The sequence below is a fragment of the Mya arenaria genome, chromosome 11 (genome assembly GCF_026914265.1).
Source record: "Mya arenaria isolate MELC-2E11 chromosome 11, ASM2691426v1".
NCBI lineage: Eukaryota > Metazoa > Mollusca > Bivalvia > Myida > Myidae > Mya > Mya arenaria.
This window is the reverse complement of record NC_069132.1, coordinates 27758562-27774981: the sequence shown is the minus strand read 5'-3', so window position 1 is coordinate 27774981 and position 16420 is coordinate 27758562. Positions and strand designations below refer to the sequence as shown.

At 37.1% G+C, this 16420-nt stretch overlaps 2 protein-coding genes across 2 annotated transcripts; both read right to left on the bottom strand.

The window, feature by feature from the left end:
- Positions 1-5229: 5229 nt before the first annotated feature.
- Positions 5230-11293, bottom strand: LOC128209320 (uncharacterized protein CXorf65 homolog). Its single transcript, XM_052913306.1, has 5 exons — positions 10907-11293; positions 8679-8765; positions 8119-8235; positions 7551-7676; positions 5230-5764 (listed from the first exon to the last, which is right to left on the bottom strand). Exons 1-5 carry the CDS (start codon positions 10929-10931, stop codon positions 5631-5633), a joined length of 489 nt encoding a protein of 162 aa, XP_052769266.1. The 5' UTR covers positions 10932-11293; the 3' UTR covers positions 5230-5630.
- Positions 11294-13748: 2455 nt separating this feature from the next.
- LOC128208454 (zinc finger MYM-type protein 1-like) lies at positions 13749-15839 on the bottom strand. Its single transcript, XM_052912016.1, has 5 exons — positions 15707-15839; positions 15021-15396; positions 14856-14910; positions 14318-14575; positions 13749-14195 (listed from the first exon to the last, which is right to left on the bottom strand). The coding sequence occupies exons 1-5, from the start codon at positions 15837-15839 to the stop codon at positions 13749-13751; spliced, it is 1269 nt and encodes a 422-aa protein (XP_052767976.1).
- Between the last annotated feature and the right edge of the window lie 581 nt (positions 15840-16420).

Below are 16420 nucleotides of genomic sequence, written 5' to 3'. Positions count from 1 at the left end.
TTTAACGTGACAGGCGTGGTTTCTAATTTTCTGAAATGCTTTAAGAATGGACAAAAAACAAATAACTAAATTCATATTTCAGATAAAATCAATTTATTTGCTATATAGTTGTTTCAAGAACATTAAAAGCTAAAAGTTTAATAATAAGTTTTGAAATTCGAACATTTCCAGTACAAATTTGTAGAGCTGGCCTCCAATGACAAAGTTCCCTGCGTCCGAAAAGGTAATGCTGATCATGAAATTATTTACCTACTGTTCGATTGTTTTTTTACATAACACATTTATTATACTTTGATTACGGTATTTCTCAGTTAATCAGATGAAAAAATATGACTATTTTTTTTATAAATACGCATGTGTCCTTATAATTTTACATTGATGATAAATATCAGTATGACGAAATAATTTTCAATGTTTCACTTCATTTTAACAAATTAAGAGAATTGTTCAATCTGAAGAGAAGTTCATATGAAGTATAGTGAATTTTCAAGACCAGTGTCCTAGTTAAAATTGGAAAGCAAGTGTTACATAACCAGAGACTTCTGCCACTCACTGCACAGGGGCAGGTAGTCTAAAATAATAGACGTGTTATACGAGATTCTTCCAATCACTAACGTCTAAACGGGAATGTGCAAAAAACGGGGGTGTTTTAAAAATATTGAAATTGTTTTAAGTGGGGCCTAAAAAAAAAAAATTGTTTGGTTAGGGTTACATCCTTTCCAAAAATAGGTAGGGTAGGTAGGCTTTTTATTTTTTTTTATTTTATTTTTTTATTAGGCTATATATAAGAATGTTATTTTCATCATTGGAGAATGGTGTTAAAGTTATCTCCTGTATAAGCATTTAAGGTTTTAAACTACACATTGAAAAGCAATTAAAAAAAAAGAAAAAAAAAAAAATTTTTTTTTTTTTTTAGTTTTTCATTTTTTTTTTAAACTGACTATAAAAACGGTAGGGTCGGCGCCTATTCCGTAGGTAGGGTCGGGTAACCCGAACCAAATGTATTTTTTTTTAGTAGATATTTAATAAATATTAGGGATGGCAACGAGTAGTAAAATTAATACTCGAGTACTCAGACGATCGTTCAATTGAGTATTCGGGTACTCGATTACTCGGAAAAATTGAATATGTTTTTGCGAAGACATGATTGTGTATACATGTATCGTTAATGACGTATATTGTGCATTGGTCGTATATTTGTTCATTTTCACCTTTTAAGTAATCTTTCATTACGTATTTTAACAATAAATGATATAAAAAGAAAACAAATGTTGTTTCAGGCTTTTAATTTGTCTTATTCGTTTCATTTTATACAAGTATGAACTGCAGAAATCAGAATTACAATAAACGAAAATTAACAGCATACATAAAAATAGTGAACGAAATTCAATACAAAGTTCAGTTGTTTTACTCTGCAAATTATTTTTTTTAAATGATAGTTTTTCGTACTGTGTAATTGTTGTTTACCTCTAATTGGTATACAATAGAATTGTGTAGGTATCACAACAACTGTCAACTAATTTATTGAGGTCAATTGTGTACACAGCGGGGATTAAAGGGACCAAAAATTTTCCTCTTGGCAACTAACCAGATCTGATATTGTATCTGTAAATCGTGTATTTGTTGTTGTTTTTCGAGTACTCGAGTAGTGATTTGGTACTCAAGTACTCGGACATTCGATTGAGTACTCGGGTACTCGTTGCCATCCGTAATAAATATCAAGTAGGGTGAATGGAACAAGAATAATACAAGACGCAGTTCTAAAGCTTCATTACAAATTTATGTTCAGATGTTCTTTAGAAAGAAATAACTAAAAAGTTATATATCTTCATACACTTGTAAATTCTTTGCATTGTGAACATAAATGAACAAAATAAATCCTATGTACAATATCACAGACAGGAAGATATAAAAATGGTTTATAGGTATGTGAGAATATACATTGTATGAAGATATAAGTGATATTTTATATAGTTAAAAAAAAATCAAGACATTTGTTCACATTGTAAAGTAAATTGAAATATAAGTTTTTCCATATAAACAATACTAAATCATTAAAGGTCTTTTCCTCATTATAATGATAAACATATTAAAAGTTAAATGTTTCTTGCTTTCAGAATTAACTTACCCAGTGTACCTCTTATTGGAGAAGTACCACTTGAAGATACTAAAGCGATGTGGAACGTCATCTTAGCTACAGCTAGGGCATATGCACCAGCAATAACCCTTCCTATAGCTATTGTTGTTGGATTTATTGGCTACAATGCTGAAACATTGTTCTCAGATAAAACTACACCCTACAAAGAAAAGACCAAAATAGAAGAAAGAGAAGAAAGGAAATTGCGTGAAATAGAAGGTGAATTGGACAATGAAGATAATCAGAGATATTCCAAGGGCATACCAAAAACAGTGTTAGACAGAAATCAGTTCAGAAAGTGCTTTAGTGAAGGAAGTACTACACAAGAAAGCTAAACACTAAAATGAAAAATCCCTCCAATGAACATGTGTATTGCGCAGCATCATACTATTTACTAGGACTTTCACTTCCTGTCATTATGATAAATGAATGGTTAAAACATCAAAATCAAGTATACTGTTTGAGTTGTTCTTTTGCAGGTTGGATGTTGAACATTAGTTAACCTTTATAGGTCACTCCCTTGAACTTATCTGTTTTTTGATAAACATTCTAAAACTTAATTATTTCTGTTAAGCTGCAAAATGTTTATGAGTATTCATGTTACAAATTTAAATAAATGAATGAACTTTTTAACAAACATTAATTTTAGATGTTTTGGTGTGTTCAAGAAGTACACAATATAATTATAATATAATTATGGATGTCCACAAACTTTGTCTTCTGTAAAAGTACTGGTTCAGTTGAAAGGAAACCTATAAGTGCACTGTCTCAGTATACGGTCTGGTTGTACATATTGTTTTTGTATGAAAATGAAACAAGTTTAAAGGGAGTTAAAAAATGAGCCTCCCCACCTCTGACGCCTCTGAGGTACCATTTCATATTAAATATTTTAAATCTGATGTACATTGGAACATTTCATAGACCAAATTGTATTGGGTTAGAAAAAACACCTTTCCTAATTTTTATTTTCAATCAGTTTTCACAATACCTCTCTAAATTCTATTGATGTTCAAATATGGATCTACAATGTATGTCATATGCACACAATGCAAACCACAAAAATGTTTAGTTTGCATGACATAAAATAATCAGTGGTCATCTGCATATCATTACCAAGCTCTCATAAATTTGAGGACCATAGCACCAAGCATACTCTACTGATCAATTGGACAAGCTTTATGTGTCATTATGACCTTTACTTGACCTATTGTTCTCAAAATCAAAAGGATATACATGTATCTGCTTGTTATGACCAACCTTCCTTCCAAGTTTGAGGACCAAGCATACACTAGTTATGAATCGGAAAAGCTTTTTGTGTTTAATGTCAACCCTACCATGACTTGCTGATCTCAAAATAAATAGGGGTCATCTGCTTGAATGACCAACCTCTGCCAAGTTTAAGAACAGAACAGAACAGATATTTTATTAAGACTTGTACAAAGTACATCATCTTCTTAACCACATATGAATAATAAATAAACAAACACATGGTATGACATAGGTTATACATAATATGGAATAGAATCATAAATACATTCAATATTTTTTTATATATATATATATTCAAATCAGGTGAGGATGAACAAAACTATTATAATTATAAGTCAATATTTAAAGTTGATCTTCTAATACCGTACTCAGAGCTTGTTTGACAAATAAGGATAGTTTTATAAGTTCTTGTTTATTTCTTGTATTTAACAGTTCGATGAACTTAAAAACAGACGGACGTAAATAATAATACCGTTATATGTATTTCTTTCTTATAGTTTCAAAACGTGTACACGTACAAATAAAATGAAATTCGTCTTCTATATCTCTTGAGTTACAGCATAAACAATATCTTTCTTCACGTTGTATTCGATTACGATTATATCTACCCGTTTGAATCCTTAACGGGTGTGCAGAAAGTCTAAGTCTGCAGAAAAATAGGTTCGTAGGACCAATCATTCTTTTGTTACCAATCGGATAGGCATTTTGTGTTCAAGGTCACCACGACTGTAGCCTTTGACCTACTGACCTTAAAATCAACAGTGCTCGTATGCTGGTTATGACCAGACCCTTCCATAGTTGAGGACCTTAGGCATAAGCGTTCTCTTATTATCAGTCGGACAATGTTTAGTGCAAAGCAATATACCTCCACTGTATCGAAGGAGGCATAAAATAGATATAATTTTTGGCTATGATTAGTTGTCATGGTGTGAATAACACTTATCGCACAACGCGGGCAAAGCGCTCTTATCTACTTAAGGGCAATAATCAAGTTTTTTTATCGCAGTAAACCATACGTAAGCAGCAGTATTGTCCCTTATTAGTAGCGACATAAGACGAATGTTCAAGTATTGGCATTGTTAACAGTCCCACATAAATCTTCAGTGTCATATTTCTTGAAGATTGTTTGTATTTTAGGTCCGAATCCCATTGCTTGAGTATCTAAATAACAGAAGCTAAAACATCTGTTGTTAATAGAATGTTTCGCAACATTTGAATCTTCTTCAAGTCTTCTAAGGTTTCAACGGAAACGGTCCCGAGCGCACAATCAGAAATTTTGAAGAGGCCTTGTATTATTTTGACACAAAATCTGTGAGATGTTTCGATTTTTATTAAATCCGTCGTAAACATGATCCTTCACTCGCCATATATGTTTTGGAATAGCGACGATATAATTGTATATATTCAATTGTGTAAGCGGGTTGAGCTTCCCAGGGTATAACCCACTATGGTAAATGTTCAGAAAGGTACCCCGCATTTTAACACAAGTGTTGTCAACATTCGCTGTGCTGGACAAGAATGAGTCACTCTTAATTCCAAGTTGATCATATTCCTTAACTACTAGTATAGGTACTAGTGACATTTACATCATTACCCATGTTTAAATCTAGGTACATTGTTATTATAAATATTTTCTTTTAAAACCACGATAGATCACCTTTTTTAATTGTATTCGTAAATGTGGACAAAATGGACACCAGTTACGGTTTTTACACAGAAAACGGAATTGAGAGTGATTCTGAAAGTTATCAGCATTAATCACGAGCTAAAAGAAAAAAAGTATAAACTACCAACTAAACTCGTAAGAATGAAATAAACGCCTGTAATTGTTTTCCATTTATTGTCATGCCCAAGCTATTATACACTAGTGAGAGCACACAGACACGAATTATTATTGTGTCCATAACAAACATATCCCAAATGTGAGATCAGTTGAAGAAAACGAACCTCCTTCACTTATGGCCATAGAAAATATATTTTTAGATTCTTATCCGGATTTTGAATTTAAAGAAGTCAGAAAAGAGCATGAAGCAACATGTTAAACGCGTTTAAGTTTCAGTGCCATTTCCCTGATTTTCGACAACTTCTGGCGATTTTTTCATCAACTATTCCATTTCTACGGGGATTTCGAACAGGAGTGGGTGGATAAGAATCTAAAAATATATCACTGGACTAAAATTATGTCATATTGCGTTTCTCGATTGTCTCCCTCCCCGAACCGGCCTCACTTTTTCACCGGGGGTGGGGGCTTGGGTTTCTTATCTTTCTTCTTATCCTTGGCCTTGCCCTTCCTTCCCTTCCCGTCCACGTCGTCTATAAGGGAATCCCTGCTACCGCGGTCCTTTGGATTCAATGCGTCTGTAAGATGACGTCAAACATTGCAACAATTCACAATGGGGCAACACATTCCACTGTGGAACAAGATATTATGCACCAGTCACATGTAACCACGGCCCAGGTCCGGGGGGGATAGCGGGTGAAATGGGCCGTGTTTTTACCTTTCAGGTGGCCCCACAGTGCCGGTTCAATGCGGTGGTTTGAAGTTTACCAGCAGTTTGTCCCCGCAGGGCGGGGATTTTACCCGGGATCTGCTGGATCCGAAGTCAAAGTCCCCTCTATTTCCCAGACCTGCGGGCCGTGGTTACAAATGACTTGTGCATTATGGTACACTGGACACTTGTTTCACGTCTCATTTATAAACAAGTAGCATATTTCTCAAAGCTGTGAATATGCTTTATGTAATGCACTGAAGTACATGTAATATAATTATATCACTGAGTATCAATTAGCTTAAAGTTGTTTACTGAATTGATTGTATATGCAAATCTTAATAATTTTGTATTACGCACACTTAGCATAAGTGTTGGTGATATTCTATATACGTGACATACTATATAGTATAAGCGAATGTGTTCGATGAAAAAGTGCGAACGTACAACGTATGGTTTCAACGTATGGTTTAAGACATTTTCACTTTTAGTAATACGATGTTAAAATTGAAAACATATATAATGTTCAAGTAGAATTATTAACTGTAACAAGAGTTAACAAAGCTATAATATTAATTCCGGAAAAATAGGAATCTTTAAACAAAATTACTTCCAGTGAATACTTGACCCGTATTCAAATATTAAAAGTGCATTATTTCGTTGTTTAAACTAACATTTTTTATATACACTATATATTGTAATAATTTATAAGTCCATGTTTGGCATGTTTTTTGGTGGTTATAATCTATATGAAGTTTTTGATAAGGCAAAACATTGTAAAGCCTCCTTTATACATAAACCTAGATATTGTACGAGAATGTGTTCTTGTTGTCCTGTGTGTCCGTAAGACATTTTACTGCTGGTGCATATGTTCTCCCAAAGTGCACCATTTCGGATTAGATAGTGTTTAAATTCTCTGGGGGAGTACTCCCAAAAACCACTGCCAACATTTTAAAACAAATAAAGTTCGGTTCTGATGGAGGGGTACAATTCAAAAGGTAACGCCCCTAATTTACGCCGCCTCTATCTTGGAATCCTGAAGCCGCATCTGGCATACAAACGGTGTATTAGCAATGCCTGCATACTTATATATACAATATAAAGTGCAACGACAATCGAACGATGGTCATATTACCGTACTTTTACAAGCACTAGCCTGACGTGAACTACATGAATTAGATCTGGACATATTCATAATGTTGTGCTGCTGTTTCGTTAGTCGAGGTTTGCGTCCGTTCACTTTGTCTGGCAATCATATTCAAATTATCACCATATTATCGACATAATGTTCTATCAGTAAAGAGTAAAATTGGCCAATAAAAAAGATGGTGAGTATTTACTGTGTTTTTTCGTTCCTTCCTTTTTTGGTTCAGTTTCAAGTTATACAAGCTGGTGTCATCGCTCACTCTTTCTTCTTGGTCGATCAAGAGATATAACTCAATATTTATTGAAGCACGAATTATAGGCCCTGCTGCACGTGTGTGCATGGTCAATATGAACTCATGAAATAAGTTTCATGCAAATATAAAAACGATTTTTGAGTTATGGCTAACGTTAGTCAAAATTTGTCACGAATCCGTTGCCGAGGACACCAAAAGACTATGACACTGTCTAGACTGATGTTCTTCTACATGTTCTTCAAACGAGTGCCTCACCTATGAAGTCCTGGTTTTCCGAAAACGCGGCCAACATGGGGATGAAGACTGTCTTGTCCGGTGGCGGTTCCAAAAAATCCTCCTCAGTACTTGTCGGCAACGCCGGTGGCTGTTCCAGAATAGTTGCTGCAAATGAAAATGGACGTCGGCATGAATATTGTGTCAATTTGATATGAAATGTTCACAGATCGTCATCCGTATGCTACTAGTTTATTTAATTGTCATAAACTTCTCCGTGTGGTATGTCTTAACATAAAGTAACGACACAATCAATACCTTTTTGGTCATCTAGCAAGTTCTTTCAAATATTGCATCCAAAGGTTACTTATTTCATATTTGATTGCTTAGACATTTGGCACGTGTCTGTTTCTGCCTAGAAATTTGGCACGTGCAATATGAGCATTTGATGTCATCATTACATTCATATTTTGTGCTGATGTGACAACATTGTTGCTAAGCTCAGAGTTAAGGAGATGGACACCGATCAAAAACTATTCATAATCATGCAATAAACGTTAAGTGTTGGAGATGCTGTTGGACAATAAAAGAAGTTTGAATAAGAACGTACTTTCGACCCTAAGCAGAATGACGGTCTCTCGCTCCTTGAGAAAGTCTACGCCGTACTCGTCCATATTCTGTCGTAGATTCTTCACTACCCCAGTCTCGTCCGAGAGCTCGATAACCTCTACAGCAAAGTGTTCAAAAGCATATATTAAGGATGAAATATTGTGACAGTGGCAGCGCATCTAGGAAAACGAGGACAGCCTGGTCTAAATTTGGACATGATCTTCTTAAAAGCGGTTATCTATGATAAATGCAACATATTTAAAGTTTATTATCATTGGTGTAACATATTTGAAGTTATTTATAACAAAAGCAACAATTTTAGGGATATCTCTGATACTTGTAACATATTTGGAGTTATCTATGATAAATGCAACATATTTGAGGTTTCATATGATAATTGCAACATATTAGAGTTATCAAATATATGGAACATATTTAGGGTTAACTTTGATACATGCATTTTTCGTATACTGGTTAATTGGCATGCATATTTAACACGTGCACACGCACATACACACACACAAACAACGCCCGATGCACCCCCTCCCCCGAAAAACCCACCATCTCTTTCCAACTTGCAGCGTTTCTTTATCTGATGTAGCAGCACCTCGTTACGACAGTTGATGTTGAAGATCCGTCTCTCATCCTCTGAAACAATGATAAAATATGCGTTTTTATACTCATTATACTGTCGTACTTTTTTAAGATATCCTATTTAGAACATGTACAAGCATACGAATTTTGGATGCGTGGCACCTAAATCCAATATTATTAGAAGATGAAATGAAGAACGAAGACACAAACTACTTTTACGTATTCGTATTCAGCAAGCAATATCCTTCATTATATGGGGAAACCCTTTCCGGGGGAGGGGGGCCCTGTCCGGGGGGGGGGATTGCCCTACATCACTATTTTAGATGATTTCAGATCGTCAAACAATACAGTTCATGGCGTTGCAATTTATGCGGACTAAACTTTACGTACAATAACTATTTACAACCGATACTTATCAAAAGTTTTCAAGCATTGTATTTATTTTTTAAAGTCTCTAAGAACGAGTGTTCTGTGCTCCATATAGACCTAATTGCCTGCAAGTACAATGTATTACTTTTCATTAGTTTATTTGTCGATCGCAGATTAATTCATCCTGTAAATCACCTATGACAAGGGAGTATTTCAATTAAATATTTTACGATAGATCGATGGCTCGATAGTTACAAATGATTTATTGGCAATTTGAGGAACCCATGTCGAAAAAGGCATTTTCAAACGACATTATGATTTATTATTATAAAACCCTGATTTAGAAAACATCAGTGTCACATAAATGCTGCCAGCTCACCCATTAAACTACCGTGATTGCCATTTTATGTTGCTATAATAAATTGATTAATTACAACATTAATCAAGTCCCCAGTATACGAGACTTGGCCATTCAAGGTCAACCGTTCGGGTCAATATTGTGATGGCAAGACGAAGAATTTTAATCGTGTGGCTGTTTCCTGGCATATTTTGCTTGACATCAGTGCTTGCGTGTCTTCATTTTATGTTGTGACTGCCTGTCCGTTCGCCCATCCAGCCGTCCGCCCGTCCGTCCATCCTCCCGTCCGTTCGTCCCTCTATATGTTTGTCTGTCAGTCTAGATATCCGTCCGTCCATCTGTCTCACGGGACATCTCCTTTTTTAATCGAGGGGTGCCGGTTTAAGTATCATGTTAAAATCAACCTGATCAGCTATGCACACCGGCCTATAAAGCATAGTATCAGTTTATTTTTCCTTTGTCTCATTGATTTTCACCGATATTTCACTTAACATGGAATTAAATTGATTTAAAATACGGGCCTTAGTTGCAATAAATGTTTGAATACTGTTTGAAACAACATTTGAAAATGGGCATTTCCATTAACAGATCCGTTTTCCATATAGAAATAGCCTTAAACTACGAGTTAAGCAGTTGTACAAATACAAAATATGTCAAAAACAAACTGATACTAATTACAATTCAATTTTGCCGAATAGGATTAAATAGTTTATAAACTTTAAGCATTTTATTTCAATCAATTTTCTAACCATTTTGTGAAACAAGAGAGCATTTTAAGAAATTCAATTCTTATTTCATGACAATGATATAACGTGTTTTGGAACAATGGTTTAAACAAATCTTAGAACAATGGACGAACTCAACACTTTAATATTAAATCAAGATCAAGCTTTATATAGGCAGTGAGTCGTCAAATTTAGTTTGTAATATCAGCCCATGAACAAACTTTGGCACACGACAATATGAATTACCACACCCGAGTTAAAATGTTTGTTTTTAGATTGTTTCTATTAAGCATAAAATCAGCTAGTCTGTTTTATCTGAATAGATATGCCCAATATACAAAGCAAAAAACAAACATTATAGTCTGATAAAAAAAGTCAACATAACGGTGAAAATTAAACCTATTATACGCGTGTATACAAACAAAAGATAAACAAAATGTGAAAGCGTGTGAACAACCTTTTGTTCAAATGCTGCTACACTTTTTAAAAAAAATCTCACCACGCGGTGATAGACATACAACTATATCAACAGCATCACTTAACTATTTTCATGGCTGACAATATTGTTTATTATTTGATATCACATTCAATAATATGCGGCGCAAAATATATCTGTTTAAATATATTATATTCTATAGTCGATTTAAAACATCTACAGTGCTTAACATCTACAGTGCTTACTTAAAATAAAACTTTTTTTGTCTTTTTCGAAACATGGCATAAGACATAAGAAATATTCTTACCTCCATATCTCACAGTGACAAACATTATCTATATACTTATTAATATATCACAGAACACACAGGATCTTCAATCAATCTGATTTATTGTATGCACTATTGTAAACTATATCGTTATCCGCAGGTTCTCTTTGACATTGCAGGCTGCACCGCTATATCCTGATATTATTCGCAGAGTTGCTCGAAGGCCATTGATTCTTCAAGTACACATCATTGAAAAACGTTTGTTTAATTCCATTAAAGTTTATTTAAATTTCATGAGGCTGTTTCATTGAAGAAACTATCACACACCTTCTTCAAAGCAATCTTCGTGAATATTGAAAAATGAAATGAACATCGAGTTTAGATGAAGCTAATATTGGTTCCAATCGTTTTCTTTAACTACCTGTAAAATGTTCATGGCGCGTGACAGCTAGCTATTGAACAACGGTTTAAGCAATTCCGATTGTCTGTTTTAATTATAATTAATTTAGAAATCAGTGATTAAGGAAAAAAATGTCGTTATAAAACTAATGACATTTAGATGACAAGTTATGCCTCTGTTTAAAGGGACCCTTTAAAATATTTAGTGAACATTACATGAGGGTGATGGGCCTGTACGGCTGTAATTAGTGAATACTAAGTATAACATGAGGGTTATTGTGTAAGAACCTCACATGGGCCTTTACGGCTGACATAAGTAAATATAACATGCAGGTGAACTTTTCCCGAACCTTCATTTACGGCGGACATTAGTGAACATTAGATGATTCAGAGTGTGATTTCATACGAACCCCACGGGCCTGTACGGCTGACATAAATGGGCATTACATGAGAAAGATTGTGTAGGAACCTCCGATATGCCCTGGCTGTCCGGTAAGCGCACTCTTTTTTCACATAGGCGACCCGGGTTCGATTCCGGCCTGGGCGCATGTGAGTTTGGTTTGTGATCACCAAGCCGGACAAATTATATTCTCGAGTAACATCATGCCAACGAGAGTGATTAATACAATGATGTAATAACTTTCACAATCATTGTAAAACAAATAAGTTAAAATTAAAATAATGCGCCTGGGCGGCGGATAATTACACGTGATTCTGTAAGAACCTCTATTTGGCCTGAAAGGCTGACATAAGTGAACAGCACATGACATGAGCTTGTTTGGCTGACATTAATGAATATTAAAATCATGAGGGTGATTTTGTACCAACATCCCATTGGCCTTTACGGCTGACATCAGTGAATATTACAATCATGAGGGTGATTTCGTACAAACATACCATGGGCCTGTGCGGCTGGCATACGTTAACATTACATGTGGGTGATTTCGTACCAACATCCAATGGGCCTGTGCGGCTGGCATACGTTAACATTACATGTGGATGATTTCGTACCAACATCCCATGGGCCTGTGCGGCTGACATACGTAAACATTACATATGGGTGATTTCGTACCAACATCCCATGGGCCTGTGAGGCTGACATACGTTAACATTAGATGAGGATGATTTCGTACCAACATCCCATGGGCCTGTGCGGCTGACATACGTAAACATAACATATGGGTGATTTCGTACCAACATCCCATGGGCCTGTGCGGCTGACATACGTTAACATTAGATGAGGGTGATTTCGTACCAACATCCCATGTGCCTGTGCGGCTGACATACGTAAACATTAGATGAGGGTGATTTCGTACCAACATCCCAAGGGCCTGTAGGGCTGACATACGTGAACATTACATGTGGGTGATTTCGTACCAACATCCCAAGGGCCTGTGCCGCTGACATACGTTAACATTAGATGAGGGTGATTTCTTACCAACATCCCATGGGCCAGTACGGCTGACATTGGTGAATATTACATGAGGGTGATTTCGTACCAGCATCCCATGGGCCAGTACGGTTGACATTGGTGAATATTACATGAGGGTGATTTCGTACCAACATCTCATAAGGGCCTGTACGGCTGACTTTAGTTAACATAACATGAGGGTGACTGTGTGCCATAACATTATATGAGGGTGACTTCGTACTAAGGTGGCTGAACGGCTGACATAAGTTTACATTACATAAGGGTGATTTCGAACCAACTTCCCATGGACCTGTACCGTGCTGACATTAGTGAACATTAAATGAGAGTGATTTCGTACCAATATCTCATGGCCCTGCACGGCTGACATTTGTGAACATTGCATGAGGGTGATTTCGTACGAACCTTACATGGCCCTGCACGGCTGACATTTGTGAACATTGCATGAGGGTGATTTCGTACGAACCTTACATGGCCCTGCACGGCTGACATTTGTGAACATTGCATGAGGGTGATTTCGTACGAACCTTACATGGCCCTGCACGGCTGACATTTGTGAACATTGCATGAGGGTGATTTCGTACGAACCTTACATGGCCCTGCACGGCTGACATTTGTGAACATTACATGAGGGTGATTTCGTACGAACCTTACATGGGCATGAACGGCTGACATTTGTGAACATTGCATGAGGGTGATTTCGTACGAACCTTACATGGCCCTGCACGGCTGACATTTGTGAACATTGCATGAGGGTGATTTCGTACGAACCTTACATGGGCATCAGGGGCGTAACTGAGTCATTTTGAAGTGTACTCCCATAATAGGGGGGTCCGGGGGCATGGCCCCACGGAAATTTTTTTGGAAAAGGAAGCGATTTACTGGCATTTCGTGACTATCCAGGGGCTATATTAACGACATATTTGGGTAGAAAAAATCAAAACAGATTGATTAAATGTTAATATACTGTTTCTCTGATACGCAGTACATATTATTAAACATAATTGATCTCATAAATTTCCCTATTGTGTCTTTCTCAAGCGACATTAAGATTTAAACCTTGAACACAAAGACAAGGCGTCTGTTTTGCTGGTTAGCAAACTTGTCGACAACGCGTTCGGCACTGATTTCTCTGTCTCTGTATACATTCATGAGACCAAGACCTGACAGGCGCTCAGTACCCATCGTACTTCTTAGGTATGTCTTGACCCTTCTCATTACCGAAAACGACCGTTCGGCTGTTGCCGTAGACACCGGCATGACCATTAAAAGGGTGAGACAGTGTCGTATGCTTGGGTAAAGGGCTTTGCTTGCAAGCGTAATTGATTCCGCTAGAGACGCCGGGGCAGCTGGACGGTTAACCGCCAACGTCGCGTCCGTCCACCACATACGCCACCGCTCACACTCACGGACAAAAATGGTTTCATCCACATCTAGGCATGCTTGGAAGGCTTGGTACACGTCATTGATACTCTCCCGGGGAAGACCGTCATTCTGAATCTACAAAAGAACGCAAATGTTGCGACATAGATTTTTTATTCATTAAATAAATCAGTTTACAATAAATCATATACCTGATTTAGCAAACAAATCCAAGGATGTATATGTATGTTAAAAGATACCTTCAATGGAAGAAGCTTTTGGGCACAGAACCGACCATGGCCCTGCATCAAGCGTGTTTCTAATTCTACCAGCAAGTGGTCGACGAAAGGCAAATACATGTTTCTCTTCCAAAATTCGGACGTATTGCCTGGGGCGTTCGGTCGATTTTGTTGACGACCATAACGTCTGGGAGCGGCGGGTATGACTTCAACGTCACCAGCAATGTCCACCGCTTTCTGAAACAGGCTGTTCCAGACTTCATCGTCATTTCTCTCCGCCTGAAAGAATTAGGAGTCGTAAGGCGCTGCGGATATTATAACGAATTATTATGTACATGCTTACACGTGTGTGCTGAATATTTAACAGTTATCATTACAAATGGAAAATAAAATTTACCTGAAGAAGAACCATAACGACCCGTGTGTCGTTAGCTGCATGAAGCAAGTCACAGTCCTTCGTCTGTAGCATGTTAGACAGTGGAACTAGGGCTGACAAAAGATGTTCAATCGCCACCAGGGTCACAATAAATTCGAAATTCGTAACTGACAATTTATGTACCGCAGCCTTCGTATCCCCTTCATCGGCAAGTCGGTCGAGTGTCGTTACCACGGTCCTACAGGATACAAAAAAGTATGTCCATGCCAGCATGGTGTTTGGATAACAATAAAACAATATTTACGCAATGATTTCATTTTTGACTGTATAATCAAGATTGTTTTATACCTGTATGATACAAGGAATGTGTGCAAAGCGTCCGCACGTGCTGACCAGCGAGTCTCACAAAGTGATCGGAGTCGCGTTCGCTCCGCCATGCCTTCCCTGCTGACATCATCTCCTGCAAGCGTTTCTTGGAATTGAAGTAAGCGTTTTGCGGAATAATTAAAGGCGAATGCCACCTGTTGCACCGTACTCATAAGGTTTCTGGCATAAACCTCTTTGGATGCATGGATGATGGCGAGGTTCAAACAATGCGCTTTGCAATGGGTGTATATCGCCTCTGGTATGAGGGATCGAATCCTCGCCTGCACTCCACGATGTATGCCCGACATATTGCTGGCACCGTCGTACCCCTGGCCACGCATTTGATCCGTTTTGACACCTTAAAACGAGTTATGATAAGCATTGTAGAACGTTTTTTAAACAGTAGATAAGTTTTATTGGTTTTTTTGCTATTTTAATCTTTTAGCAAAGACCCTAACACGACATTACATAAGATAAAAAGTGTACGACACATGAAAATTGCATACAACACAAAAAGGAAAAGGTTTTCTAAAGGGTGTATTTTTATTCTGTATGGAATTTTCACTTGTATAATTAATCTAAATCCGACGATTATCTAAAGATCATTTATGCGACTACATAATTTATGTGTTACAGAACCATGAAATACTTTCAATAGTTTTGCATACCTAATTTAGTGAGGTTTTCAATGAATGCATTAGCTAATGCCTCTCCAGTGGTAGACTCGCATTGGGAGAACCCGAGGAACTCCTCGTGTATCTCGTCACTCTCTGAATCTATAAAGCGCACACATAGGGCCATCTGCTCCATAGTGGCAGCGTCCGTTGCCTCATCCGCCATGAAACCAAATACGCCAGCGTCGTTACACCTCGAAACGATATCGCCACTTATAAGTTGGCCACAAATACCTATCAGATCATTCTGAATCTTGGGCGATGTATACCGGGTTCTAGGGTCACCATTTACCAAATGATCATTGAGAAGCTTATTATGTTTTGCCTGGAAATGCAACAGCGCTTGGAAATTGCTTGATGACTCATCATGACCCCTTAGCGCAATGTTTTGCTGACCACAAAGAATAATTGTTTCAACAATAGACACTAAAATCTGACGATTCTTTTCAACCATGGCGTTAAATTGAGATGATATTGTGCACTCAATGTCTTTTTTCTGCCCTTTCAACACGGCCAAGTAGTTCTCCGCAGCAATTAATTGGTCAATATGACATTGGGATTTGCTATGTCTTTCTACAATCTTTGAAAAATTACACCAGTCTGTAAAAGGTTCCCTAGTCAAATATTTACTACGGGCCACCTGGTCACCGAAAAGGAAGCACGGGGCGCAATAAACGCCATATTTTCTGATAGAATACCTCCGCCATG